Here is a 27,480-nt window from a genome sequence, read left to right on the forward strand (position 1 = left end):
AAATACTAGGTCTACATTTCTGTTCCATAATTCCTGTATTGGTACAACAATATTTCAAAATGCTTCAAGATGTTTGTTCAGATTGTCCCATTCCAAGACAAAAAGAAGAAAAAAAAAAAAACATCTTGAACATTAAACTTTTAACGTTCATTAAAAGCCATATGGGTTGTTTACATCAATAAAGTTGATTGATATCAGACAGAATATCTGAGAGCAGTGGGGTTTCATCATACACTATGAATGTCATGTTTCCAATTTTTACTGTGTGTATGTGCTAACAGGCACGGTATGCACGCAGAATATATAACAAAGACTTTTCCCACAGAATACTAAACCTTAACTGATGTTTTTTAACCATCCAAACTGGATTTATGAGCGTCCCAATGCAGCTGTGAACGTAATGTACTGAAGATTTCTTATGATGAATGAGAGATATTAATATGAAGCTTATTACGGACCTGTGGGGGGTTTGCTGAGTTCAGGCTCTCCTGAGAAGTGTGGCTGTAGGGGCCTGGGTGAGACTGGTACAGGGGGTAAGGGTGGCAGTGGTCATCCTCCTCCTCAGAATAATCAGGGCCAGGCAGATAGCTGCTGCTGCCCTGGGGACCCCCCGCGCTACCACTCCCACATGAGGAGTAGCTGAGCTGGGAGATGGAGCGAGATGGGATAGCTCTGTTGTCTGAGTACACAAGGTCACCTTAAAAAAAAAAGAAAAAAAAAAAAAAGTACATCATAAAGTGGGCAAAACTCAGTCTCATGGCAAAATGAAAACATTACTTTTAACTGCAAAATTATAAAGTGATTTTTTTTGGCTATTTTTAAAACATCCAATGTGAGCAAATCAGCATTATAATCCATATAGGTTTATTATTTTTATTATTAAAGAACAGCAGCTCCTATCACTAAGTCGCTTGGTTAGCAAACAATTTGATATATAGCAACTACAAACAACAGATTGTTTTGTAATTTTTTTCTTAATTGGTGTTGACAGCAACAACAAACGGAAAAATACATTTGTTTACTGAATACTGAATTACACCACAAAAACGCGTTGTGCTCCATTTAGTCCTAGCCTATTCTACCTATATTTTGTTTGGCTGGTTAACAACTATACAGTGTGAATTCCTAACATATGAACCACATTTGTCGTGGCTCTATGGTGGAACCATTTCCATGTCCAGACCTTTGCGTTGTTCCTTCAAAATCTGGTGGAAAACGGAGGCCATATCAGCTTCAGCAAGCATGGACTCCCTCACACCTACATCCATGACCATGATGTCATGGGAGCCTGGGGCCTGGGAGTGAGGATGAAGAGTGGGATAAAAAGGATAGTAAGTGCTATTCTGACAAATTGCTCACATTAGCGTCTGATGCTATATCTGTTTAGCTAAAAATGTAATATAAAGACAGTATATTAGAGGAAAGAAGCAAGTGAAAGCAGGTAATTTGGTGTCATTAATGATTGACTTCACATTAATTCCAAGCTGCATACATTCATTTTAGATTATGAAAGAATCCCAAAAATTGATAATTGCATTACGTACTATATGAGGTTACTAGAGTACCGTAAGTTACCAGTTACAGTAATAGGGGGCACATTGTTTTCCAGGCTCTGCATGCCGAGCTGAATAAGATACTGATTAATGACAGAGACACTGTAAATTACACACTGAAATTGAACAAAGATCATAAAGTACCACTATTTTGGTGTTTTACTTGGATTGATTTAGTGCTGATAGGCTATAAATGATGGTGGTTGTTTCCAATACAACATCATCTCATCTGCTCATCAAGACTTGGCTTTCACAGTGCATCAAATTTACAGATATAAAGATATAAACACTAGAGATTTTAGAGTGTATTGTGATCCCCAAATGACAGCCATTGTGGTTTCATTGGTTCTATTGAGAGTATTCTGTTAATGAGCTGACAAGACATGCATCTGTACACACAAGCATGCACACTTGGTTGTATACAAGGGGTGTATTGTGGCCAGATAAGGGAATTAATTATGACAGTGCTCAGCACTAATATAATATTGTCTCTCTGAAGCAGACGATGTTTGGCAAAGAACGAAAACAGAAACAGGCTAAAGAAGGAACAGACAGAGGTTGCCTTGTATGAAGGCTTGCAGATTAGTTTGGTTTGGGGAAAAGACAGTTGTGGTTAGTTGTCCAGCTTCTACCTGATTGGACCGTCCTCTTGATTCAATGGAGTAGTCACAGCCCACTTCGAAATCAATGGGATCAACAGTTAGCCGTCTTTTGGCCTTTTTTATCTTTGGACAGCAGAAAGAAATCACCAACACCAACAGAGAAGAGAGAGTAAAGAGGTAACAAAGAAAATAAAAGAGAACAGGTAAATGTGAAGAGGAAGGATAAAATCCAAAAGAAATCCTCACCACCGCAAAAGACTTATTACGCTGACACACCTCTGTAGCATAACAGAAGAGTACCAAGCACATTGTAACCAACATTGTAAGAACCACTGTTTACAAAAAATAATAATTACTGATGCATCATCAATGCATTTGACTCTTGCAATCATCTGGATATCTGTGCAAATAAAAACTAATTGTTCAGTTATGACTGTATGTCCTATCCAGGTAGCCAGAAATGACAGCTGTCCTTGCTTATTGTAAAATAGAAGCAAAATATCACAGTTTGTATGGGAAGTTAAAATGTTGGAAGGTAACATCAGTAGACAAAGTCTTAGACAATTTTAAATGTTCATCTTCTTACTCGTCATGCCATATCAGGGAGGGGTCTTACTGGTCTCCAGTGCATTCTGCAGTATGACAATGAGCCCAAACACACAGCCAGAGTCATTAACAATTGTTTTTGTCAACTTTGAAAGCATCTTTACTTTCAGTGCCTAAAACATTTGCAAAATCAGTATAACTGATAATAATATTTCTAATTTTGATTTATGTTGCACAAAGGGGATATATCATTTCTGACTACCATCTTAAAATTAGAAAAAAATGGTGCAACTTTAAAAATGTTAAAAATGTTTTTATCATACACAATTTTCCACCCACATGGTTAAAAAAGTGTCTGAGTTCTGAAAATAGCTTCAGAATAGTGGCAGGTGTTGTTAAACAGCCTTGTGGGTTTTTCAAAATCGGGAAAATGCAATGTTAATTCATGAAAGACATAAAACTGGGGCTATGAGAACATCTTTTATGCTATTTGGCTCTCAGGGCTAGAAAGAAAAAGACTTCCTTTTAGACACATAGTCAAACCCTGTGTTGACAAGACCTTCCCTTTACCCAACAATCCATGAACAAGACACTGAATTCCAGTTTTAAAAACTGTCCTGTACTTGCACTGCAATTTCTATGGAAATGTGACATGATGGGAAAGTTTCCCAAGGGCTCATAGGACAGTACTCTGTTTGGAACAGTAGATGGCAGTCTGTCTAAGTGAAATCAAACAGGGGACACAGGAGGCATCACTGGGCCCTCTTGTAGTCTGTCCTTTTGTAACATCCGTCAAAAGTTATCATGTCAGATGAAAATTAACCTAGATCGTTTGTCACATTGGAAAGACAGAGCATCCAGAGACCCTGCAGAGCCCAAGAGTCCTGTCAACGTTTTTTCTACTCAACAGCCACTGTAGTGATTGAAAATAAACAAAGCTTAGCTCCTACATTACACAGAGACTGTGGTATAAACAAGAGTACTCTTGGTTTTATGATGAATTCCAGTGGACTCAGTGCCCCTTTTTACAATTTCAGGACTTGAGCCAGAGGCTCTTTCAACTCTTTTATGTTGTGTGATTATGTATGACAGCCTGGTATTTACCCACAATACTTGGCGGCCAGAGCTGGTTCGACTGTGCCTAACCTTAGTCTTCACCAGCTGTCAAGGCATTCCAGTTGTTAATGGGGGCTGGGTTAGATCACCTAGATAACCCATGTAGAAGGACCTGTCTGCATGATGAATATCAGTGCTGACCACAGTGGGGCTGTGCAAACACTCAGCAGTTTCACGAAACATATGCTTGCAAAACGCTGATGTAAACTTGAGTTGTCTGTGTTACAGATGAGCTTTGATTTCCTTCACCAAACAACACAGCAAACATGTTAGGTGTGGGCAACAAATCAGCAGGACATAAGTGAGTTATTTGTAGGTTTTCACATGGCAACGTTTTAACATAAATTAGCAGTGAAAAACACCAGAACTGCTAATGACCTGCTGTCTGAGTACAAATTGATATCTGCGTCTTGGTTTATGATGCATATCACTGGAATGCTTTCTGCAGGCCACAAACTCACTAAAACTTAAGTATCAGTAAGATGCCTATTTATTTAATGTTCTTAAGCAAACAAAGATTAGGTATTTAATGGGGAAATGCAAGCACTGTAAAGAAGCACACGTACTATTACTTCTTCAACTCTAAGAAAAATGAGTTATAAAAACAGAGTTGCCGTACCCCTTTGTAGTGTTGTGAATCCATACTGTGCTCCTCATATCCATCTGCTGATAAAGAAGGCAGGCATGTTAGTTAACCTGACACTTTTTAGAATGACTGAATGACAACATACTGCACAAGAAAGGATATGATGTGTGGAAATGAATGTGAGTAAACTAAGCTAAACATCATAAGCAAAGAGTTACACCTCTTTCAAACCAGCTGGTTAACTCTTAATGTAATAACCTTTGTCTTTAAGTGCACACTGCCTACTTCTTCCATCAGGCAGAGAAACTACGGCACAAGGACTACAAAAGAAGGAACATTATGTATTGTCAGCTGCACTTCATAAGAGTGTTTATAAGTAAGTTGCATTTCTACCATTTCTATGTGACAGTTCCCTCATGAATACAGACAGAGAGAGAGAGAGAGAGTAGAGAGACAGAGAGAGAGAGTAACTGATTAGATTCATGCACATAACAATAACAACTGTGAACAGTTACTGCATTACTTTATAATTCCCAACATGAATTAATTATATGGGCTTTTGCTCTCTCACAGAAATGTACAGATGGATACATAACAAATTGAAAAGTACCATTATTACTGACCTATAATTATAATGTTGTAATAGTAGTAATAATTTCCACTAACATTTTTTACAATTTTTCTTGACTCTCCCTGACTAAAACTTCCCAGGCTCTCTTGTTCTCTTGATATGCCAATGTAAATAGAAGCCAGGCAAGCACAGACAGTGCCAGCCTAACCAGAACCTTTTGGTCTGTTCCCAAACCACTGTAAACCTCTGTATGAGACATTGAAAACTACAAAGTCTAAATGAATAATTTTAATAGTCTAAAGTGAATATTCAGAATTAACACTAAATGTACAGTATCCAGTACAGTATCATTCTGTTTAGAATTACAATCAGGAATATTAGTGTAAGTATGTACTAGTGCTAGTTATGAACCATTAACATGACTCCAGAATGGATCTAAGGAGGACCACACACATGCTGGATTAACCCTCTAGGTGGCCCTGGGGTGAGGAAAATGTGTGGGCCCAGATTGAAACCTGTTTGCAGTAATTTAGTGAAACACAAAGTTATTTAGCAATATAAATCAGGTACATTTTGACAGAGGGCCCCTCATCATAACGGCAAAAGTAACGATTGATTGTTTTTGTTAATGCATATTCTCAAACAAATATGCAATTGCTCGAATTACCATAAACCAGCTAATGTATAATGCACTATGGCCTTCAGCGCCCCTAGGGTTATGAGGCCTCATAAGCCAGTTGTATGAATGCTTCAAGATAACTTATGTTGTGATTTGGCACTGTATAGATGAAAACTGACTTGACTTGACTTATGAATTAATCAAAAGTGTATGAAAATCAGTGCAGAAATGGCATAATAAAAACAGCAAGACTGAAAGTAACTGAAAATTTTCATTGTATTGTCTGACCAGGGCCATAATTTTAGAAGATTTTACACATACATTACTGGGGTCATGAATCCAAGTCCCCCCAATGCTCATTTTCAGAAAATAATAACAGAGCATTGGATAAACCTTGGGGTTAATGGTGATTACACATCCAGTTTATCGTTTTTGCTAGAAGCATGGCACTAGGGATGGCAGTGACTGTCAGTTGGTCAGTCCAACACTTTAAAAAAGAAATATCTCAGCAACTACTGAATATGGACTTTCACTGTCCCAGAGGATGAATCCAAGTGAATTTGGTTTTCCCCTGACCTTTCATCTAGCACCACCATCGAGGTCAAAATTTAAATTTTTCCAACACTATGGTTTATGACCAAATACTTAAAACTAATGGCATTTCCATCAGCCTCAGCTGTGCTTTGTTTGCTATTAGCAAAGGTTAGCATGCTCACATGCAAAACACAGTAAACATGAACAAAATTACTGTGGGGCCAAACATCAGCATGTTAGCATTATCACTGATGGCATGTTAGCATGCAGATGTCCATTTAGCTCCATACACCATTGTGCCAAAGTACAGCTTCGCAAAGCTGCTTGCATAACTGTGGACTCCTGTTTTTAGGCTATTTGAGTCAAGATTTGGGAAACAGCACCAAACTGTTACTGACAGAGGGGAGAAAAGAATAACATATATTAAAAAGATATATCTGTCAACAATATCTTTGATGATAGATTGTGTGTTCAGTCTACTTACTGTGCACCTCAGGCATACTCTGTGTGTCATATTCATGGGGCTCTGGAAAACAAGACAAAAGACATGCCTTATCTGTATTGAATTACAATTGTTTTAATTACCTTTTTACTGAGTGAGGTTAGGTTTGCAATTCTGCTCTTCATTGATTATTGTAAATAGCTCAGTAAATTGAGATAATTCAGGTAGTCTTTACTTTCCACATAAAATAATAATCAGAAGCAGCAGCAGCAGCAGCAGCAGCATTAAACAAAGGAGCCAGGGTTTGGGTAGTCAACAAATTGAGTTAAACTCATTTTTTATGCAACATGTGTGGACAAAGACACTGTTGTAGCATCAGTGTTACATTTCCCCATGCGAACAAAGATACTGTACACATAGGATGACACCGTCCGAGCTATGGGGGCCCAGCGGACCACAGTAAAATACATACAGTAAAAAGACAGCAGAAGAATGTGTGTGTGTGCCTGAGTGTACAGTCATGCATGTTGAATTTAATCCAGGTGGTCACATGAATCTCTCCATGTGATGATTTGCGGATCATTTTCAACATAATGCATCTGTTAACATGCATATTTATGACTGCGTTTCATAACTACATCTTGCATCGAAGCTGGATTCCACATCAATACATGACAAAAAAAGTTTTGTTCTCCCTTCCTCTCCCTGTGTCTCTCTCTCTCTCACTGCTTCTGGTCGCTGGAGCCCTGCAGGACCCAGTCCTTCAATTCCAGGCACAGAATGGGAGACATGTGACTGGATGATCACAAGGCCTGCTGGGCTAAGCCAGCCAACCAACTCTCTCTGTATACCTTCCCAAAATCCTTGAGGGTGACTCAGTGTAAGCAGTACCAGGAGTCCCAGCTGTCTCCTTGTAATTCATTGATCTCCTGATGCTGTGATCTCACTTGGAGCCCTGCTGTGTATAATACTGCTTAATGCTTATATACAATGTGTTTCACTGTAGAAGGGCATTTGTTTTATATGCTCTGGGTGCAGCCACAGGATAACGGCAGTGCTGTGTGAGCAACTTCGTGAGAGGAAAAAGTGCTGGAAAGGTTTTGATGAACTGCATCACTGCATCAGACTTTAAACATGAGCAATAAACATAGACAAGACTTTTCACTACATTAGTATCTCTGGCAATAATGCCTCCAAATGTACAGCAGACAATGTGTGTATCCCACAAGGCGGAATTTCTACAAGCCCACTGGTCAATTAAGGACAAACGCCTGACACTGGAGGATCTGGCCTGAGCTGTTTCCAGGCCTGAGACGACAGCACTCGGTACAGCTGTGACGAGCCAGAGCCGGAAAAACAGGAAAGATGGAAGAGATTAAACCCTGTGACAGATTTGGCAGCCGGTTGATGACGGCTTACTATCTAAAAAAGAGGGAAATTTCATACTGGTGACTCAGTGTCGCAAAAATGAAGGTCTTGTAGACAGGCGCTTGACAACTTCAAGGAAAACACCATCACAACTGCTTGGGTGCTCCTTGTTATAGATTACTCAGGTCTGTGGACACCATTCTCTTGATATTCCATCCTTTGGTGTTTTTCATTATGGTGGCGGAGAGTGTTCTCTGATCTACCATAGGAGTTCCACTGAGTTGATCTGACATTGTTGGCTGCAAAATTGATAATGTCTTTTGCTACTTGCGTGAACTTAAAGAACCTCTACTATGTTGTTCATGGGGTTTATGAGCTGTCTTCACATAGCATTACAACTTGACATAATTCCCACATGGTGATGTTTTACTAATTTGAAGATGCCTGAGTGTGAAACCAAAGGCTGATACACATTTCTCATGCAGTTACAGTACAGTAGGCAGCTGTTGAATATCCTCAAAGCCTTTTCATTTATTGGGGATTTCTTATGATAAGCTCAAGCAGACTTCCAGCATTGCTCTGTGACTCCAGCTTCTGACCTGCAGCACGTCCTCTGGGCTTGTAAAGAAATGAGTGGAACAGATGGAAATTTGTTGAGGCTGCCCCTTCAAAGTAACCTTGACCTGAGACCTGACATTCTACCAAGTTTGTAACCTCTGATTCGCTCCACTTAACATTCACATATACATTCCCACATTGTGGTGTCAGGAATAACCACAGTGTTTGACTGTGGGCCACTGAGCAGTTTCAATCAACGGTGGAAGTTAAATATCTTTGCTGACAGGCCACCATGACAGTATTTGTTAGGTAAAGGGGGGCATTATTCATTTACATACCACATAGAAATTTTCTGAATTAGGGATTAAAACATTCCAGGTACAAGCTCTACCTCAAAAACCTTTCCAAAAAACGATCTATTGACAAATTGTTACATTTATTTGTACAGAAGACTATCGACTGAATAAAAAACTGGACCACTCACCTCCAAGGTCACTCTGAGAGCAGCTGTGTTCTCCACTCAACCTCTTGAAGAGTGATCGCATCACCTTGGCACTGCCAAAGCGCTTAAAGCGGGCACGGACATTTTCATGGTACCACTCCAATGTGCCGATTTTGAGAACCCTGTTAGAAGAAATGAAGGGGACATAAAAGATACCAATTAATTTATACACGGACCATACTGACTACAGAAAATACCTGTGGTAATAAAAACATGCCACCAACAAGGAATGCTTTTGTCACGCAAAGCAAGGGCAAGGAATTATTGACTGCTATGGTTAACAAAGCATGGTGCATTTATTATGTGAAATGTTGATATGAGGGTTTAGCAAGAAAAGCATAGCATAATATGTTCCAGACACTGGCTGAGTTCAGTTAAAGGGCTTTTCAGTACAATGGTTACATATGGAGCTGTACTTGAAGGAGGGATGGACACTTATGGTACCACTCCAACGTGATCTTGAGGAGCATGTTAGAAGAAAAGGAGGGTTGTATTGTATTCTTGATATTATTCAACCTTGATCATTGTCTGTAACAACCTCAACCCTCTGCTCTGACTAATATCAATTGCTTCAGACTGTAATGGAGGTGGATCCACCGCCAAATAGTATTATTTCATGTTTATAAAATTTGGATTTCAGCCAAGTAGTATGATGTTGCAGCCCTCCAATAAAGTTCAGATACCTGTGAACATCCTCAATCCAATTTATACACAAATTTTTTGCTTTCCTTTCACATGGTTAAAAGGCAGGTCAGCAGAGATAACCCAAGTCACAGAATCACAACAACACAGTAGAAACACAAATGTGTAGAACAACAAAGGCATGGATTAAGATTTGAATATGTGCATACAGTATGCTTTCTCATAGAGTGAATATTTTGCAACCTTGGGGTTGACCCCCACATGAGTTAAATTGAGTTGCATGACCCTTGTAGTTAATGAATCTTCATGTGACCTGGCACAATTTGTACCATACACTGTGTGAGTTGTTGTTGTTTTTTTACTGTTAGCTACCAAGCTAGCAAAAAGTAAAAAGTTTAACTGGGTCATGGACTCATTCAACTGTGATGTGATGTCTGTAGTTTTGCCAGGCATTGCCATCCAACTGTCATGCAATCAACACAACAAGGATTTCAAGGAGATTATCCAAAGATGTCACTGTCTCTTTAAAACTCATGGTTCCCTGCTTACTAGAAGGTAGACTTAGCAGTACGATGTGCAAACACAACCAATTCTTTGGACAGTTGACTGTAAAATGTTCCATCACCAATCTTTAAAATTCCTGTTTGTCATTAATACAGTATCAAATAGCAAATAAATGTCTGTATCTAGGTGGGAATTTTTAGTTTTCAGTGATCCCATATGACTGTATTTGAAAGCTTACACTTTTTAAATGGATCCTAGTGCTACAGATTTACTTTGGTGAGATTTAGTTTTACCTTTCAGCCATGGTTTGGAACAAACACTACTTTGAATTACTACAGGTGTCATGTCTTTAATTTGTCATTTCCTACCTGGCCATACGACAGGGATCACACACCCAACCATGCTCCTTCTTGTTGTAGCGGCTGCAGGACTTGCAGATGTACAGCTGGCAGTCCAGACACTGACGCTTGCTGTTGACCAGGAACTTGAAGGGCTGGAGACAGCGAATACAGTGAGATTCAGTCAGGCTGGTCTGGTTCCCCAACAACTCTCTCTTGGTGTCTTCCTTCTCAATCTTGGTCTTCAGCTCCCTAAAAAGACAAGGTTGGAAATATGAAGTCACAGCGTGGTTCAACAAGTGCACACTTTTCTTTATAAATATTCTACACAGCCATCCATATGCAAAGATTGCAAAGCAGGGAAAGTACCAACTAACAAACAATGTAAAAGAACAAAAATATGCCATGTTCAATGCCTATGGCAAATTTTTTGAACATCTGGTATAATATAAATAGTAAAAGTTCTGCAAATGTACCTTATCATTTAGCTCTTTCTCTGCCAGAGAAGATTATCAACATTATCAAGGCTGATATATGGCATTAAATAATGTGGGCCAAAAACATGCCATCATTTATTGTTTTCATGCATTTGTAAAGACCATAAAGTGTGGAAAAAAATCAGAGCTGTGCTAGCCAAAGATGAGACAAACCCCAGCTGTTTCCTACATATAGCAAAAGAGATTAATGTGTCTCTTGAAGAAAAATGACTTGAATGTATCCTTAGGTCAGCGGTCAGTATCTACAATATCATAGTTAATATGCATAACTAAAAAAAATAGCAAAAGCAAAGAAAGACATATTTTCACTTTAAAAGCCTTATCTAATTTTAACCCCTTGCAGACACAGCTGTTGGTCATCAGTGATATCTGTTAAATCTGGACAAACATTAACAAGGCTACTCTGTTTTTGCAACAGGAGTTAGTTCTAAATCATGTTTTGAATGCACATCTAGGGACAAGAAATCATTTTTGCGAATTGTGCCCCAAGTCAACACTGACTCAAAATGCTTTTTGCACTCTGTTTACTGCAAAACTCAGATTTGGCACTTCATGCCTGCACAAAGACCAAATCTTGTACTCACTTTATCAGGATAGATAAACTGCTATCTGTCAAAAAAATAGTTCCAACACAGAGTTCCCAAAATCACAAACTGTTATTTTATGTATATGTATGGGTACAAAAAATAAGAAAGCTTTTAAGCTTGTATGTGTATTTTTGAACTTTGGAGCCAACAAGCCAGGATAGTTTTTTCCCATTGACCCAAGTATTTGTGCTAAGCCAAGCTAACCATGTCCTGCACTACTCATCTCACTCAGAAATGAAGCAAAATACACACATTTTCCCAAAATCCTGGACCTGTAACTGTGGAGCTCTCACAATACATGTGAAAGTACATGTCTAACTTACTACTCACTTTGTGTTTTTACAGCTAGAAAAACAAACCATATAACATTTAATTTTACAGAGATTTTATGAGTCAGAGGCTGAAAAATATAAGCGAGGAGATGGTTGTCAACACATGGCTTCATTTTGGAAACTTTCTGTAAATATTATGTCAGTCTTGTTACATGGACTGCAGTGCTGCTCCAGGAAACACTTAGTGCAACTATTACATAAAATTGACTGAGGTAGATGAGATATAGCTTCACTGTGGCAGTTCTCTTGATTTAAATTTGAATGGGCAAAGTATTGATTACTGTGTTATATACTATATATTTGGATTATGGTCCACAATGTACAGAGCCTTTCTTCCCAATTTGCAGTGTAATTCTTTGGACTGATGTTGAACCAGTACAGCCTTTACCGATGTAGGTACAAGTGAACTAGATGTGATGTTCCTATATGATTTTTATAACACTTACACTTAATAAATCTGCTGTGATTCATTGGAAAATTAGTATAAACTACTTAACTGTGAAGGGGTACAGATTATAACAAAATGAAGATAAGCAAACTACATAGTTCAGTTTTTGAGGTTTTGGACACTTACTAAATAACTACAGAGTACATTTGTATTTTTTACTTTGGAACAAACAGAAGTCTAGAGAAAAGAGTATATAGGTCATTCTATAGACCTAGCCTAGGTATACATAACTCTACATGTTTTAAAGTAGGCATACTTAGACTTGAGGGGGACCTCAACAGCCAAAGGGGGTGGATGGATTGATACTTTTCTTTTCTTTGATATAGAAACTGACTGGACATGATGTTAATACAAAAATTATACTTATATATAACTGGGAATAATTACACTGTATGAAGCAGCCTTACCCATTGTTTAAAATTCTTGTATGTATCTAAAACACTTGCATGCCTTTGTTCCAGTGTCCCAGGGTAAATGACATCAGTCTTAAACTGAAATAAATACTTTTGAAGCCTCATATTATATATGAAAAAAACAAAAACAGATCACCATGATTCTGCTACACAAACAGAGCAGGAAAACACTGTGGTTGCTTGTTGGTTGACAACTTTTTGCTTGAGTTCTCACTAATGACAGGTTCTGATGAGCTATTTAGGAACATGTCTGACAGTAACATTTCTACTTTCCTCAGGATCAAGTATTTTTCAGTAATTATACTACAATTAGCAAAAATGTTTCATCTATCCAAGCCTTTAATTTGTTTTCCTTGATATAAATGGATACTTATTCTGTTCCTGTGGGCAATCTCTGAAAGTAAGCAGAGAAAAAATGGCGTAAAAGTTCCTTTCTTTGTTGAAATGTTCTCACTACGTGAAGTTTATGAACTTTATGGAATGAGAGAAATTGCACTCAGTGTTGACTCTGTCTACAGCATATAATCATACCTGTGCAATTCAAAGAGTGCAGCAAAAATCTCAGCAAAAGAAGTGAAGCAAAATCCTACTCAAACACATCTATCCTCTCTGTGTGACTTGGCAGCTTCCTACGTGTGTGTTATGAATGACTTCATTGCTTTGAGACATTTTCTTCAGCAAAGTTTAAAGCAGACTTATGCTGATTGTTGGAAAAGTAACAGCCTCACTCAGCACTCTGAGATGCTGACAGTAGTGGAGAGGAAAAATTCAGATAACAAGTCCCAGCGTGGGTGGAGACTGGCAAAACAATCACTGAGGATGAGAGGATGTTTATTGTTTATTAAAGCTTTTTTAAGGCCATGCTTTTTAAATTATAGCCCAGATCATTGGGATAAATGGGATACTTTGTAAGTATATCTCATAACCTTTTGCAGATACAGCTGCTGGCCATTAGCAATGTGATTTAAAAGTAATATCTGTTAAATCTGCCCTCCTCTGAAACATCAAATCCCATAGATCTGCTATACAAGATACCATTCTATGATTCAAATAAGATGTGTGGTGTAGGCAACTGCCAAGCCCTCCGAGCAGTGACACATGGCTGGCAAGGTCAAATATAAAAAACAAGTGCAATGGCTTACTAAGAGTGAGAGTTTGTGAGTGACAGTGGTGCCCTCTGTAGGGGTTGGTAAACAGTCTATAATTTGTGTGTTAAGCTGGAGGGACCTTTTGGGGTTTTCCTTGTAAACAGAAGGTATCAAGATGAGGCTGGAAGCACTTGAAAATTTCCATTGAGTGGATTTTGTGCTAAGAAATTTTTTGTCACACTGACAAACTTTTCTTGTTCATCTAATTTTGCTGACATCTTTTTGATTAGGTGACCATTCCTTTGCTATTTTGCACCCAACATAATCACCATAAGAACATCAAAGCAGCAGTTTTTAATGTTGTGGCCACTTGAGGACAATGGAACAAACTATAAATATAACTTTAATTCAGTCAACAAAATCAAAAAGACATGAAGGCAGCATTTTTGTTAGAGTCATGTTTTTGAATGCAAAAGTCCAATATTCGCTCTCCTTTTAGCTCTGTTTGGGCCTCCACCCACTTCTGAGGCAAATATTTGTCCCTTTGAATGGTCCACTATTTTTACCAGCTAGTCAAAAACTTTGTTATCTAGTGTTTGGTGTGGTTGCTAATGTACAGTTGCTTTATCAGAGCATTTTCAGTGAAAGCAGCTGCCTTCTGCTATGATGCTCCATAGAACTGAGAGGAACTGCAGATTTAAATGGCCATTTTCTGTTGATTTGTCACTACATTCAGCACCTCTCACATTCTAAATAATATTGAACCCATTACTAATATTAAAAAACAAAAATAACAAAAAAACAAGAACAAACAAACAAAAAACTCCAAACAAACTGCTGCGGTAACTATAAATGTAAAAGGACCATACAGCAGTAATATTAAATGCTTTCAGGAGGCATACACAAGATGACAAAGTATATCCGCATAAAAGAGAAACTGCACAACAGCACTTTATGTATTTCAAAATTTCAAAAAGAACAGAAGCAACTGTTATAACAGGATTTTTTTTCAAGTTACAATTTGCCTTAACTAAGATTTTTTCTTTTTTCTTCTTCTTTCACATTGGAAAAAATGAAGGCCATAAAAATAAGTCATAAACTAAAAATAACAGAACTTTTTCTAAATGTTCTAGGATATAGTACACGTTATGTCCCCATGATGCTCATTTTTCCTCAGTATTTGATTAAAAGCAGGTACTGCAGCAGTTTAGCTTAGCTGGCAAAGCTCTGGAATCCGGGTGCGGCAGCCAGACGTTCACTTAGTTACTTTGGTCTTCATAGCTGTCTGTGCTTGAGTGTTCCCATAGATGGTGATTCTCTCTCCAATATCTGGCCACATAAATCAACCCTCTGCAGTTTAACTTAACTTGCCGCTTGAGATGCTCTTACCCAGGTTTTAACTGGTGTGCTTATTTCACAGTCCTCTGTCTTAACAACATAATCTGATATTCTCAGTCAGATCAAGTCTCTCGGAGTGTGATATGGTAACTTAGAATAAAATTAAAATAAATTCTACTGCTAATTGAGAGTCCATGTAGGGAGGCGAGAATGGGAGCAATGTGGTCCTTTTTTGACCTTGTTAATACCCTTGCTGCAGTCTTTTGAACTCTTTGGAGATGGGATAAAAAGATTGAGTAATGCCAAAATACAAAGAGTTGTAGTCATCGTGGTGGGAGGATATGAGGGACTTTCTCCAGGTCAGAAGTACTGAGCAGTGATCTGAGTTTGGAGACAGTGTGGAGCTGAATGAAATCTGATTTAACTACCTGATTGATGTGTTTCCCAAAACTCTGCTGCTGAATCGCATATGACCGTAAGATGTTTTGCATGTGATATAACAAAAAGGGACAGGGTCAAGATGTGGAAAAATCATGTTGGTTAAATGCTGGTGTTCCAAATAACATATCTTAAGATTTATTGTCACTGAGCTGGAGAAAGTTTGCAGTGATCCAGGATTTTATGTCTTGTAAACAGTTACAGAGCTGGAGTATGGGGTAAAATTCCAAGAAAGGACTAGCACATTTGCTAGATGAAGCTCATCACACCACAGATGCTGCTGGTAAACAGGGAATGCCACATGCACATTAGTGAGGAGGCACAACACAACAGTAAGGTGATGATGTAGTCAGACTACCAGGCCTGGGAACTGTAGAAAAAAAGATCAGTAGTGTTTACCGGTCTCTTTACCAGCCCTTTGATGTCATTCGGGGTGTGCATCAGAGCAAGCTGCATGTGTAACCACTCTAAACCACGTTTCACTCCTCATCGTCCTGACCCTCACTGCTTTTTCAGAGACAAGTTCCTCTGTGTACACATGAGATGGTGCAGCTTCAGTTGTGGTAGTGATGGGAGCTGCTCTTTTGGCTAGGCAAACCTGGTGGTAGTGGAGGAATTTGGGATACTGAAGCAGAGAAGGTGCAAGGCAGATAGAAGAGGTGTGTGGCAAACTGAGATTAATAATTTTATAATTTAATAATATCTTTTCCTGTTTGGTGATTGAATATCTCTAATAAATGTGTTTATCTTTTGTATGGATTCAACCAGGAGAGTTTTATTAGGTTCATACCATAGAAGTGATTCAACTAAAATTTTCTATGGGAAAATGAATGGGATTGAATGGAGAGAAAAAAGGCACTATCAGTGTTGCCAAATGGAAAATACAGCCCTTATTGTACTGCAAGTTTTAAACTACTGTATTTTACCAAAAACTGTCACACATAATGAAACAACCTGGGATGGCCCTTATTACCACATTAAATGGCAAAACTATACCATGTGTACCATATTAATGTTATATTAATGTTGTAGGTTTATTGAAATGTTGAAGTTATCATACATTTATTTTAGGGATTAGTAATTATATATCGTACAGTTGTAAAAAGAGATTTGTACAAATATGATGACTATTGTACAGATGTCAACATTGGGCAGTATGGCTGTTGTCACACTTTGTGGGCATGACCAACACTGATTGACAACAGACCTTCTAAAATTGATTCTAGAACACACAACAGAGCAGAACAGAACATCCCAACAACACAGACTGGAGTTACCTCTCAATATACAAGTATCTTGTTCCACAGTCAAGTTTGACACTAGAGAGACGATCCTCTATACAAATTACTGTCTACTACAGACAACTAAATCTCTACAAAACTACGGTTTATGATAACTGCAGTGCAAACTGTGGTGTCTTTCTTTCCCAGTGCCATGGCCGCTAGAAACAATGCACAGAGAAGGGTGAGACTTAAAGACGATGCCCCCCATGGACATCAAAATTACAATGGACGGGGAGCTCATCCACAAACCAACAATGAAGTCTCCCGGCTGCGAAATGCCCTTCAAACTTCTGAAGAGGAGAAAACCTATCTAAAAAGACTGGCTGGATCACATGACAAACGAAAGGGTGTCATTTTGCTACAGGGTCCATAATAATAAGCTGAGAATTAACAGGCTCGAGGGCCTTCTTGAAATTCTGGACAGGCAATTCAAAGATGAATATGCAAAGTGCTATGAGATCATAGCAAAGAAAGAGTCAGAAATCTCCCACCTTAAACAACTTCTCCAGACAATGGAGGAGGAGTGCAAGGTGGCACAGGACAAAAACCAGCTTAATATGGATGACCTGAGGAGCAGCTCCACCAGAGGGGAAATGAACTCCTTCAAATCAAGCAAGAGAAGGAGGACCTCTCTGAGAGGCTGCTCAATGAAGAAACTTGGCAAAAGAAATTCAACACTCTGATAACAGAGCTCGCTGAGCGAGAAGAGAGCTGGAAGATTAAAGAAAAACAGATGGAGGAGGAGAAGAAAGAACTGCAGAAGGAAAAGAAAAAACTGGAGGAGGAGAAGAAAGCTGCAGAAGGAGAATGAAGAACTGGAAGACGAGAAAAAAGAACTGGAAGAGCACAGGAAAAAACAGGAAGAGGAGAAGAAGAAACTTGATGAGGAGAGAAGACAACTGGGAGTTGAGAAAAAACAACTGGAAAAGAAAGAACTGAACGAGGAGGAAAAAACAACAGGAGGAGCTCTGTCTGAAAACACAGAAGAAGAGAAGTTTTTGGTCTGGTAAAAAGAATGTGAGGACCATGGCTGAAAAGACAGAGGTGAAGAAAAATAAGAATAAGAGCAAAGAGAAGAACATGGTAACAACAAAGAGTCAACTGATGAGCAGGATGACATTAAGAATGAACAAAAGGAGAAAAAGGAGATGAAAAAGAAACAGAAAGAAGACAAAGCTGAGCAGACAAAGAAAAAAAAGGAGTAGAAGAAGGCGCAAAAAAAAAAAAAAAAGAAGAAGGCTGCAAAGAAAGACGAAGGAAAGTTGGAGAAAATGGAGAGGAAGAAGGGTGTCTGGAGTTGGTTCTGCAAGGAAAACAAGCGGGACAGCGACAGTGAAGTGGAGGAGGCTGCTTGTTGTTTGGCTCAGGCTGGGCAACAGTAGCTCCCACCTCCTCCCCTCCTTCACCTTTCCACCTTATCTCCACTCCCTTCCCCACCTGTCTCCCTTACCCTCTCCTTCTCTCCACCCTCTGTCCTTCAATTACCCCTCTACCGTCCCTCTATCTCCCTCATCCCCACCCTCTCCTCTCCACCCTCCCTCACTTATCCCTCTACCTCTCCACTATCTCCCCCCTCCCTCTCCTCTGTCCTCCATCCCTTACCCCTCTGTCTCTATTTCCCACCCAACATATTCCCTACCCCCTTTTTCCTCTCTCTATCCTCTCTCCCTTTCCCCTATCTCTATCTAAAAAAATAATGAAAATAAAAATAAAAAAACAAAAAAACACTGAAAAGTCTGCATGTGCCCATCTCTCTAAATAAGGATATACAGTGCAACTAAAATTGCATGACATGGTGTGCTATAATGTAGAAGTGCTGGTACAGTATCTGCTTTTTTTAAGGTTACAGTGCCCGTTAATCAGTGTCATCACTGAAGGGATGTGTCTCAATTCAAAAGACAATGTGTTCACCATGGTAACAACAAGTGCAGTTTAAAATAAAGGGTTGGGCATCTTCTTCTCATCTAAAAAAACGTCACAGTTGACACTGCTCTTTCTTGGAACCTAAGCAATACTCCAGCAAAGTTTGAAGTCGGTCAGATGAGCGGTGGTCGAGAAAATGCATACATACCATTGGTAGTTGGATGCAGTCCTGGGATTAGACTGTCTGCAGTGTTGATTCATCATAAACAGAAACAATTTTGAGTTAAACACTTAAAGTGGTTCAACAATTGATTCCACAGTTCCCAAGTGTCTCTAAATTCTGAAGTCAAGCAGTTGTCAGCTAAGCCTGTTAATGTCAAATGGCTGCAGTTTAATAATGTTGGGGAAATGGGTATTGGTTCTCTTGTTGTTTTATTTAGAGCTAAAATAAGTAATTGATTAATCAATTAGGTGATTTTTTCTAGGAAAAACATTTATTAGTTTCAGCCTCACAATTGTTAGCAATTTTTCAGCACTGAATTCTAGACTGTTGGTCAAATGAAACAAGACTGTGAAAACCTAATCTTGGGCTATAGGGAATGGTGACTTGAAATTATTTGGCCAAAGGCTTAATTGATTAACAGAAATAAATGATTAGTTCCAGTGGTAGTTTTATTTTTGTTTCCCTTGTTAAATATAATGACCTTGGTTTAAGCATTTTAAAAACGTGATTCGGATGGGTGGAGATTGACTATCAAGAGGCTGGAAATAGAGAGACCTAAATCAATGGTGTGACCTTTAACACAGGTCTTTGGCATATTGTTGACTTGGGAAGGACAGGAAGTTTGGATGTTGGGAAAAAAAAAAAGTGAAATCTTTGTGCTGTTAAAAACTAACCATTTTAAAATGAATTAAGCCCTGTAACTGTATATGTAGATAGATGGATAGGTAGATGACACTTTTGACAAAACAAAAATCTAATGTCACAAAAATATAATAACTTTTGTTATTTTGGTGGACTTGGTAAACAAGACAAAGTTTAAATCGCTGCCAAAATAAGTTATTCCATTTTGTGGTTGAACATATGTGGCTTTACAAGATTTAGATGTGACAGTTTTATATGTAAACCACATGAAGATCTGTACCTATTTATAGACTGTAGAGGACTTGGATGAAAACACTAGTTGCCTGAGCAGCAAACAACAGCTCAAATGAATGGAAAACAAATGGCTGAAGAAGAACCTTGGTGGGAACTGCAGCCTAAGAGGCTGAAAACAGAAGGACAGCGTTGTCCTTGAATTTGTGAAAAAAGCTTTCAAACTATCTGCATTGTCCTATGAGAGGGCCATCTCCTTGGACCAACTCTTGTATGTTGAAAACAAAAAAGCTGTCCTAAAACTCTTTTTATAACACATGTCTGACTCCCTCCATCTATCGCCTCTTTGGGAAATGCAGAGTGAGACAAGAAGGTTCCAGTGGTCATGAATGTTAATTGGAGTAAAATGCCCCTTTCATCACATGTAGACAACAAAAGCTCTATGTTTAGTTTGCTGAGTATGGATGATTCAGCTGCCTCTGTCTGAAAAAAAGGAAATGAGCGACTACAGGATATCTTCCAAATGAATTCAAAGAGTGTCTCAGTGTCTGGAACATTTTAGAATGGTTCAGATTAGATCTGCAGCCCGAAAAACAACATAGAGAAGTACCTGGAGGTCATTATAGTGTATGAAGAAGCAGGAAATCAATTTGTCTTAGATTGAGATCTTAGAAAAATACTTATGAGTTCTAAAATGATCTATATTTGAGAAGCATGTTGTCAGAATCTCATCAAAATATTTGTCATACTAAGATATACCTGAGCTGTTTGACCTTAATTTTATCTGTTTTATCATCACATCATCACAGGTATCATTACAAGAGATGTCTGGTCAGGTGAAAGTTGGGTGGACCTTTGCAGGAAATTATGTGATGTCGGCCAACTCTGTGTACTCAGGAGAAAATTGATTACTTCTTGCATTCTGCAGTGTTTCCAAAGTGGAAATATATAGTAAAGTGCAGTAAAGTAAAACAAAAACTACTTAAACATGCTTCCTATAAGCTTTTATCATACAGCTGTGAGGTCCTGACTTGTCGAGGTGCCTTATCTCAAATCAAGTTTTAACAGGGGGCTCCATTTATTAATGCCTTTGGGTCCCTTAATGAGTTTGGCTCCAAAATACATACATTACTACATTTGCTACTTTTGGCATAAAAATATATTAGAGATACACATAGCAGGTGTAAATCTTACTTTAACAATGTCCCCCTGCATGTTTTTTTCATTTTGTGGACTGTCTTGGCAGGGATAGTAGTGCTGCTGCTGTGCAGAGGTCATCCCACATCCAAGGATAAGGGGAAATTCCCTCTAAACCTCTTCCTCCCACAGCTTGATATCTAAACCATCCAGCACTCACTATGCCAAGGAGACATGTGAGCAGCAGCTCAGTAAGTTGGAGCAAATGACTGAATCGTCTGTTCGTAATGTGTAACTCAACAAAGTTAGTCCATTCCTCAGTAATCAAGTACAATGTGTAATTTCTGCTCAGATTAATTTTGAATCAGACAAATTGGTTGATCATCCATCATCTCAATAAAAAACAGAAGATAAGCAATTATATTGCATCACAGGCTTTGAAGAGAGGACATGTGATTCACTGCTGTGCTTCATTGCTGTCTGTGGTTGAAAGTTACAAGTCTGTCTCACCCATCAGTGATACTGGGTGTGGTCAGAGGTATGTTTTATTGCCTGTCTCTATAACCACATCCAGCACAGGGGTGTGTCACAGGGTTCTGGATTACACATCCCTGCCATACTAATGGCTCTATGAGGATGTACTTAGGCACAGTGGTGCATTGAGCTAAATGCTAATGTCAGCCTGCTAGCATGCTCACAGTGACAATGTTAACATGCTGTTTAGCAACATTTATCAAACACAAAGTAACGATGAGGCTCTTAGGAATGTCATTAATGTTCGTACACTAAATTAGTGGACAAATTTTGATTTGATGAGTTGGTGAAATTAGTAAATTCATCCTGTGGGAATACATGAAGGTGCGTACCAAATTTCACATCAGATTCCATCCAAGTTGTTAAGACAAAACAAAAATGTCAACCTCTCCGCCACACTATGAAACCTCACCAAAGTCATTTGGATTTATTGTCCAGGCACAGGGCACCATGAATGTTTGTACAAAATGTCCAATTCAAAAGTTGTTACATTAGATATGTTTGATAAAGTCGTGAACCATCTCACTGGCTAACATTACCACCCCTACAGCCTTGCTCTAGCATGGCAAAAAACTGTACAAAAAATAGTGTGGTTTCACTATTGAAAGTAGTCAGTCATGTTGATTTCTCAGAAATCAAGGTGCACTAGATGCAAAATTAGATTTGCTAAACTTATTAAAGCTCTTTTTAAAGCAACATTTAAATTGGTTCTTCATGCAGTTTGGAGCAACAGGAGCTTTTGCCATGAAGTCAGCAGTCAGTTCAGAAAAACTGACCTTTGTAACGATTCTCAAGATACTGAAGAGAAAATAACATGGCTGTATACATTTTTGACAGCAACAAAAAACAAAACAAAACAACTCCCCCCAAAACAAAAACCTTAGTTTAAAAATAATCACAGATTTGTAACAAATTACCTAAGACCTGCACAATAAACAGGAGACATACCTGGAAATACATGACATTAAAAAGAGGATTTTATCAGATAATATTAAGTGTATTTCAATAGAGAACAATTATTTGTCTGTATAAGATATAATCAGGTTAGAGTTTAAATTATGAACACGGCAATGGACAAAAACATGAACTTTACTTATGGACAATTTTATGCTATATATGATTCATTATTGCTGTTTTATAAATACCAACCTCCAAAATATTCAGTTTGACATTGATATCAGTTTGATAACATGTATGCTGTCTGACATTACTTCCAAAAACTCACAAAAAAGAATTATAACTTACCCAAGTCTGTCTTCCTCCTTCTTCCTCAGGTCAAAATCTCGTTGAACAACTTTCCACACATGCTTGGCCTCCTCATCTGTGAGCTTGGAAAGATCCAGCTTCTTTCCTGTTGTGGTGCCAGGCATAGTTGTGAATTTGATGCCTATAAGCTGGCAGGCTGTTGGGCTACAGGGGGGGTAATAAAAAAAAAAAAATGTTGTTTGCAAATGAAGTTTTAATAAAGTCAAGAAACATGTAAGCAACATGGAAAGGATTTTACGTAATACTAATATTTAATTTAATATTTAGCTGCGGTGAACACAGAATTATAAAATAGGTCACTCAAAATCAGGTCACCTGCATTCTTTTTCAAAATAATCAATCAGTGCTGCACTGCCAACAAGTTCACAACATTGCATCAGTGCTAATCAATTGATAAGGGATAGTCATGGTATGCTCATGGTACAAATTCATGCGCCATGGTTGAAAATAGATTACCAATGTAAAATCTGCACGTGAATATTCCTGCAAGTCACAGTTAGCAATCTTCTTAGCTGTGACTCTATCTACAGCAGTTCTATGTATTACTTATTCCTCTGTATTCCAAAAAAAAGGAGTAAAATAAAGGGTTGGTCCAGATTTTTTGAGTCTGTTTTGCTCATGCCAGTATGTCAATTGAAAGTAATCCCAATCTAATGTGACTACATTGTGAGAAATAGGGGACAGAGTCCACAGTTTGTGTTTGGACTAAAGTTTCAGGTGAAGCTGCTGTTAGTCTTCAGCAGTCCGAGTTAAACAAATAGAGTGGGCACCTCCTGGCAGCAGCATTTACATTTCTGGTACTGTGTCACAGTAATAACATGCACCTCCCAGAAAGTATCCCTTCCCAGTTTAACAAGGAAACTCTGTCTATGGAAACACAGAAAGGGAATTGCATACAATAAATTTGGAAGATCCCCACTTAATTGGCCAACTTAGACTGGTGAAGTCTCTCATTAGCTTTGGCTTTAGAATGTTGTTTTGCACAAGATGAGGGTTAGGGTTAAGTTTTGATTGTACATTTTGTCTCCTACTGTATCTTTCAAAGCAAAATCATGCTAGTAATTGATCACTTTATAGCCTGTATGAACAAGAGAAATAGTCATAGCAACTTTTTAAACATATGCACATATGATAGATAGACATTTTCCATCTCCAGTCTTAATAACTCTGTGGGTATGACTTGACAACCAGAAAATGTTTTCTGACAAGCTTATTATAGCTGATTTAGTTAAGACAGGGCTATGGTCTTCTGTTTTTCTTTCTTAACAGACTGCCAAAACGAATATTTGTAGGTTAGCTGCTAAACAGTTTTTTCTTTGGCTACTTAATGGAAACAGTAATAAGTTGTGAATATAAGATTGACATAAAACCAAAACAAGGAGGTTAGAGAATTAAGCTAAAATGCTCAGTGTAGTTGATGCTGACTGTGGAATTGAATGTTAATTCTACATAGGTTTGTCACAATAAGCAACCCCTTTCACATTATATAGTTATATAACCCATTTCTAATACAACAACATTCATTAGTGTAGCTTTAAACACAGGTTTCAGGCTATAATAATGAGCAATATAATATTACGATATTAAATTTCCTACTGTGTATGTTAAATACAGTAGCTTTCTTGTGTTTGTGTCCCAGCCATTCTGAAGCTGTTGGTCATGAGCCAAAGATGTCATAATCTTACCTTTTTTTTTTTTTTTTGAGAAATCTGCTGTCTTTATGTTGCTGCTGTTTTGTCCAAACAAAGCAGACCAGAATAATAGTGTTGATCAAGGGTCAGTGACCTGGAGCATTGGCCTGGATCAGGTGCTTAAAACCTCTCTGGCACATGCATCTGTCTGTTCTGATCTGTGGAAGTTTGCGCAGTTCAACCATCACATAACTGGGGCATTTTTTTTTTTTTAACCAAGTCTGATAATGGAGCCTACCCAAACCTTTCGCATGATCCAGTTTCATAATGCATTGGTTGTAGGGGATGAGGTAACTCAAGCTCAAGTTGACAAAGCAACCTCCTCACAAACACAACTGATACCAGTAAACTGCACGTAAACACTCACAAAGTGAGAGAAGAGTGAAGGAATGTTCAGGGACATCACATAATTGTCTTGTTTTCCACAGGCTATGTAAGAAAACTCAAATGATTTGGCAGCCTAATCTAATTTCTGCCTCTGCAAGTGGGCAGCAATGGTAAAAACAAGTTTGACAGGGAAACTCTAAATGGTATAACTTTCCCACAGTTAAATTCTTGCACTTGAATGACCAAGCAGTATATAAGAGCTCTGTATATATTTGCTTAGTGGGTGTGTGTTTCTTGGTACCTTGCATTGTTGTATCAAGGGAACATTAAGGAAAAAAGCACTTTGAAATTCCACTATAATATTCATTACAGTATGCTAGTCTTCGTGTTTTAGCTATTAAAATCTAAATTACGTAATATGTTGTCTTCAAAGGATTTTCTGCATTAAATTTGGTGTTGATGCACAAAATTCAACAGGTGCACATTTTAAGGACTCCTTGTGTTTGCACAGGGAAGGCTTGGCTTGATAACAGGTGTGGAGCTACATAAATCTGTAATAGTTCACAGATAAAGCATACAGTACATTTTTACTTTATTCCAATTCAAACCTCTTTACATACTCTTATATGGAGTTTTCAACGTGGAAACCTTGGCTACACTTCAGTAGATTTAAGAAAGCTGACAAAAACTTAAAAAAATTTTTTTAAATTGGATGACAACTTGGAAGGCATGAGCTTGGTCCAACGAGTTGAGTTTCTCAAAAAATAACCAAAAGGATTAAAATTACACAAACGCCTCCGAGACTCAAGCAAATTCAGATACTAACATCTAATTTTCATCTCTTAACATAATGATGACACCAGTGTATGTAAATATAACTTACCTTGGTGTTGACTGAGTAGCCCTCAGGCAGTATTTCCTCTGGAAGCACACCAGGCTGACTGCAGGGCAAACTAAGTAGTAGACAGCAATGCTAATCACATGTCTAGTTAACCAGGAGGAAGAAAGGCAGGCAGACAAGCCTCCTCTCCGCCTTACTTGACTTTGCTTCAAAGGGTCAGGCTATGTGCTTTACCCCTTCTGGCCTCCCTCACAGCAAATACATTTCATTGTAACTTCTATTTTAATTTGGGAAAGCACCTGATTAATGGTAAATCAATCAGTTTGGAGACAATTATTTTGGGAATGTTGTTGCTTGCTTGGACAGTATCCAAACGTACAGTGATCATGAGGTTACGTTGAGGCCAGTTAGGCTTAAGTCACCAGTCACATGTCATGGATCCTGTGTTAGTGGGGAGAGTACTGAGCCATAACATCAGGACTACTGACTGACAAGTGACACCACTTTATTACCTTACAAAAAAAAAAAAACTTTTCTCTCCATTAATAAGTGATTCAGTGTTGGTTTTAAGGGTACTTAGAGACAGAATGTAGTTGTAAGACTGTTATTTGCACTGTGGGTGGGTCAGCCTTCTTTTATTAGAGAGGAATTATGTTCCACTGATGAAGCCAAACATTTACACCTAGGATTACAACTTGGAAAAGTGTTTTTATATGTCGATATCATTACAGTTTATCTAATGTGATGTGAAAACAAAGTTGGAAAGAGTAAGGATGGCCATAGGAAACTATGATTGACTGTGACAGAAATGTGTGCACATTTGAAAGAATCTAATTGAATATAAAAATAGCTTTTTTTTTACAAAATTGCTGAAGTGAGGAGACTTTTTCTTTGTTCATTCATTTATCTTATTGTCCTCTCATAAACATAGGGATTTACGCCCATTTCCTCCCTTACTGGTTTATGTTTATGAAGAGGTTGATTTGAGCCATGTGACCCATCCAGCAATCCAGTTTTCATGTTTGCTCAACCACCAGACCCTGTCATTTTGGCTGTGTTCATGTGTTTATCTGGAGTTAATAAACACGAACACAGCCTTAGAGTTTTTTTTTTTTTTTTTTTTTTTTTTTTTTAACACTTTTACACTTTTTGTAAGTGTATTGCATTCTACTCACTACTTATTTTGTAATAAAAAAATCTATGTAATATGTATGTAATATGCTATGTTATTTAAGGGCAAATTTTAAATATTGTTTACTTATATGTTTTTGCACATATGATTTGATGGCATTTTAAAATTCCTCAAGATTGCTGGTAATGATGTAAATTGCCAGATGTATGGAAAACCCCCTAAAACATCAAGAACCCCAGACAGAACCACTTTGAATTCAACAATAAAAACACACCGAGGTTTGGCTTCAGCACAGTCAGTTCCTGCAGTTATCTGCCTGTGTAAGTTAGCACTCAACTCCTCCCGTTCCTATCTTGGATAACACCCAGTGCAAACAAGGTAATGTGTATAAAAATCCTGGACAGGACATGATCAACTGGTTTACATGTTTGATTTTCACTCTTCCTGTGCTGGCCTGCAGAATCCCCTCCAGAGCTTTTTAAGGTAACTTAAGACAGAGAGTATGCTTCACATGAAATAAAACTAAAATACGCACAATACTGTCCAAAAGAGTTCATTGTCAATTGAAAAACAAATAATCCCCCAAATGCCACAAAGTATGTTTCATTATGGAATAAAAATTGCTCAGGGTTGAAGTTATCCTTTATCCTCCTCCTGTACTCATTATGCATGTTTGACATTATATTCT

At 38.2% G+C, this 27,480-nt stretch overlaps 1 protein-coding gene across 3 annotated transcripts in view; it reads right to left on the bottom strand.

The window, feature by feature from the left end:
- The window catches only part of mlphb (melanophilin b), a 37,724-nt gene extending 11,888 nt beyond the window's left edge, over positions 1 to 25,836 (bottom strand). Inside the window, exons 1-9 of one of the 3 annotated variants that reach the window (XM_018678632.2) lie at positions 25,703 to 25,836; positions 22,781 to 22,945; positions 10,512 to 10,733; positions 8,980 to 9,119; positions 6,612 to 6,653; positions 4,437 to 4,483; positions 2,186 to 2,278; positions 1,184 to 1,295; positions 459 to 697 (exon numbers count right to left, since the gene is read on the bottom strand). In XM_018678632.2, the coding sequence (XP_018534148.1) occupies positions 459 to 697; positions 1,184 to 1,295; positions 2,186 to 2,278; positions 4,437 to 4,483; positions 6,612 to 6,653; positions 8,980 to 9,119; positions 10,512 to 10,733; positions 22,781 to 22,905 (1,020 nt within the window). In that variant the 5' untranslated portion in view covers positions 22,906 to 22,945; positions 25,703 to 25,836. The remainder of the gene's footprint in view (positions 1 to 458; positions 698 to 1,183; positions 1,296 to 2,185; positions 2,279 to 4,436; positions 4,484 to 6,611; positions 6,654 to 8,979; positions 9,120 to 10,511; positions 10,734 to 22,780; positions 22,946 to 25,702) is intronic. The other 2 variants (XM_018678631.2, XM_018678633.2) reach the window with 2 other exon arrangements.
- Positions 25,837 to 27,480: the final 1,644 nt, after the last annotated feature.

Source organism: Lates calcarifer, linkage group LG1, assembly GCF_001640805.2.
Source record: "Lates calcarifer isolate ASB-BC8 linkage group LG1, TLL_Latcal_v3, whole genome shotgun sequence".
In the NCBI taxonomy this organism is placed as follows: Eukaryota; Metazoa; Chordata; class Actinopteri; family Centropomidae; genus Lates; species Lates calcarifer.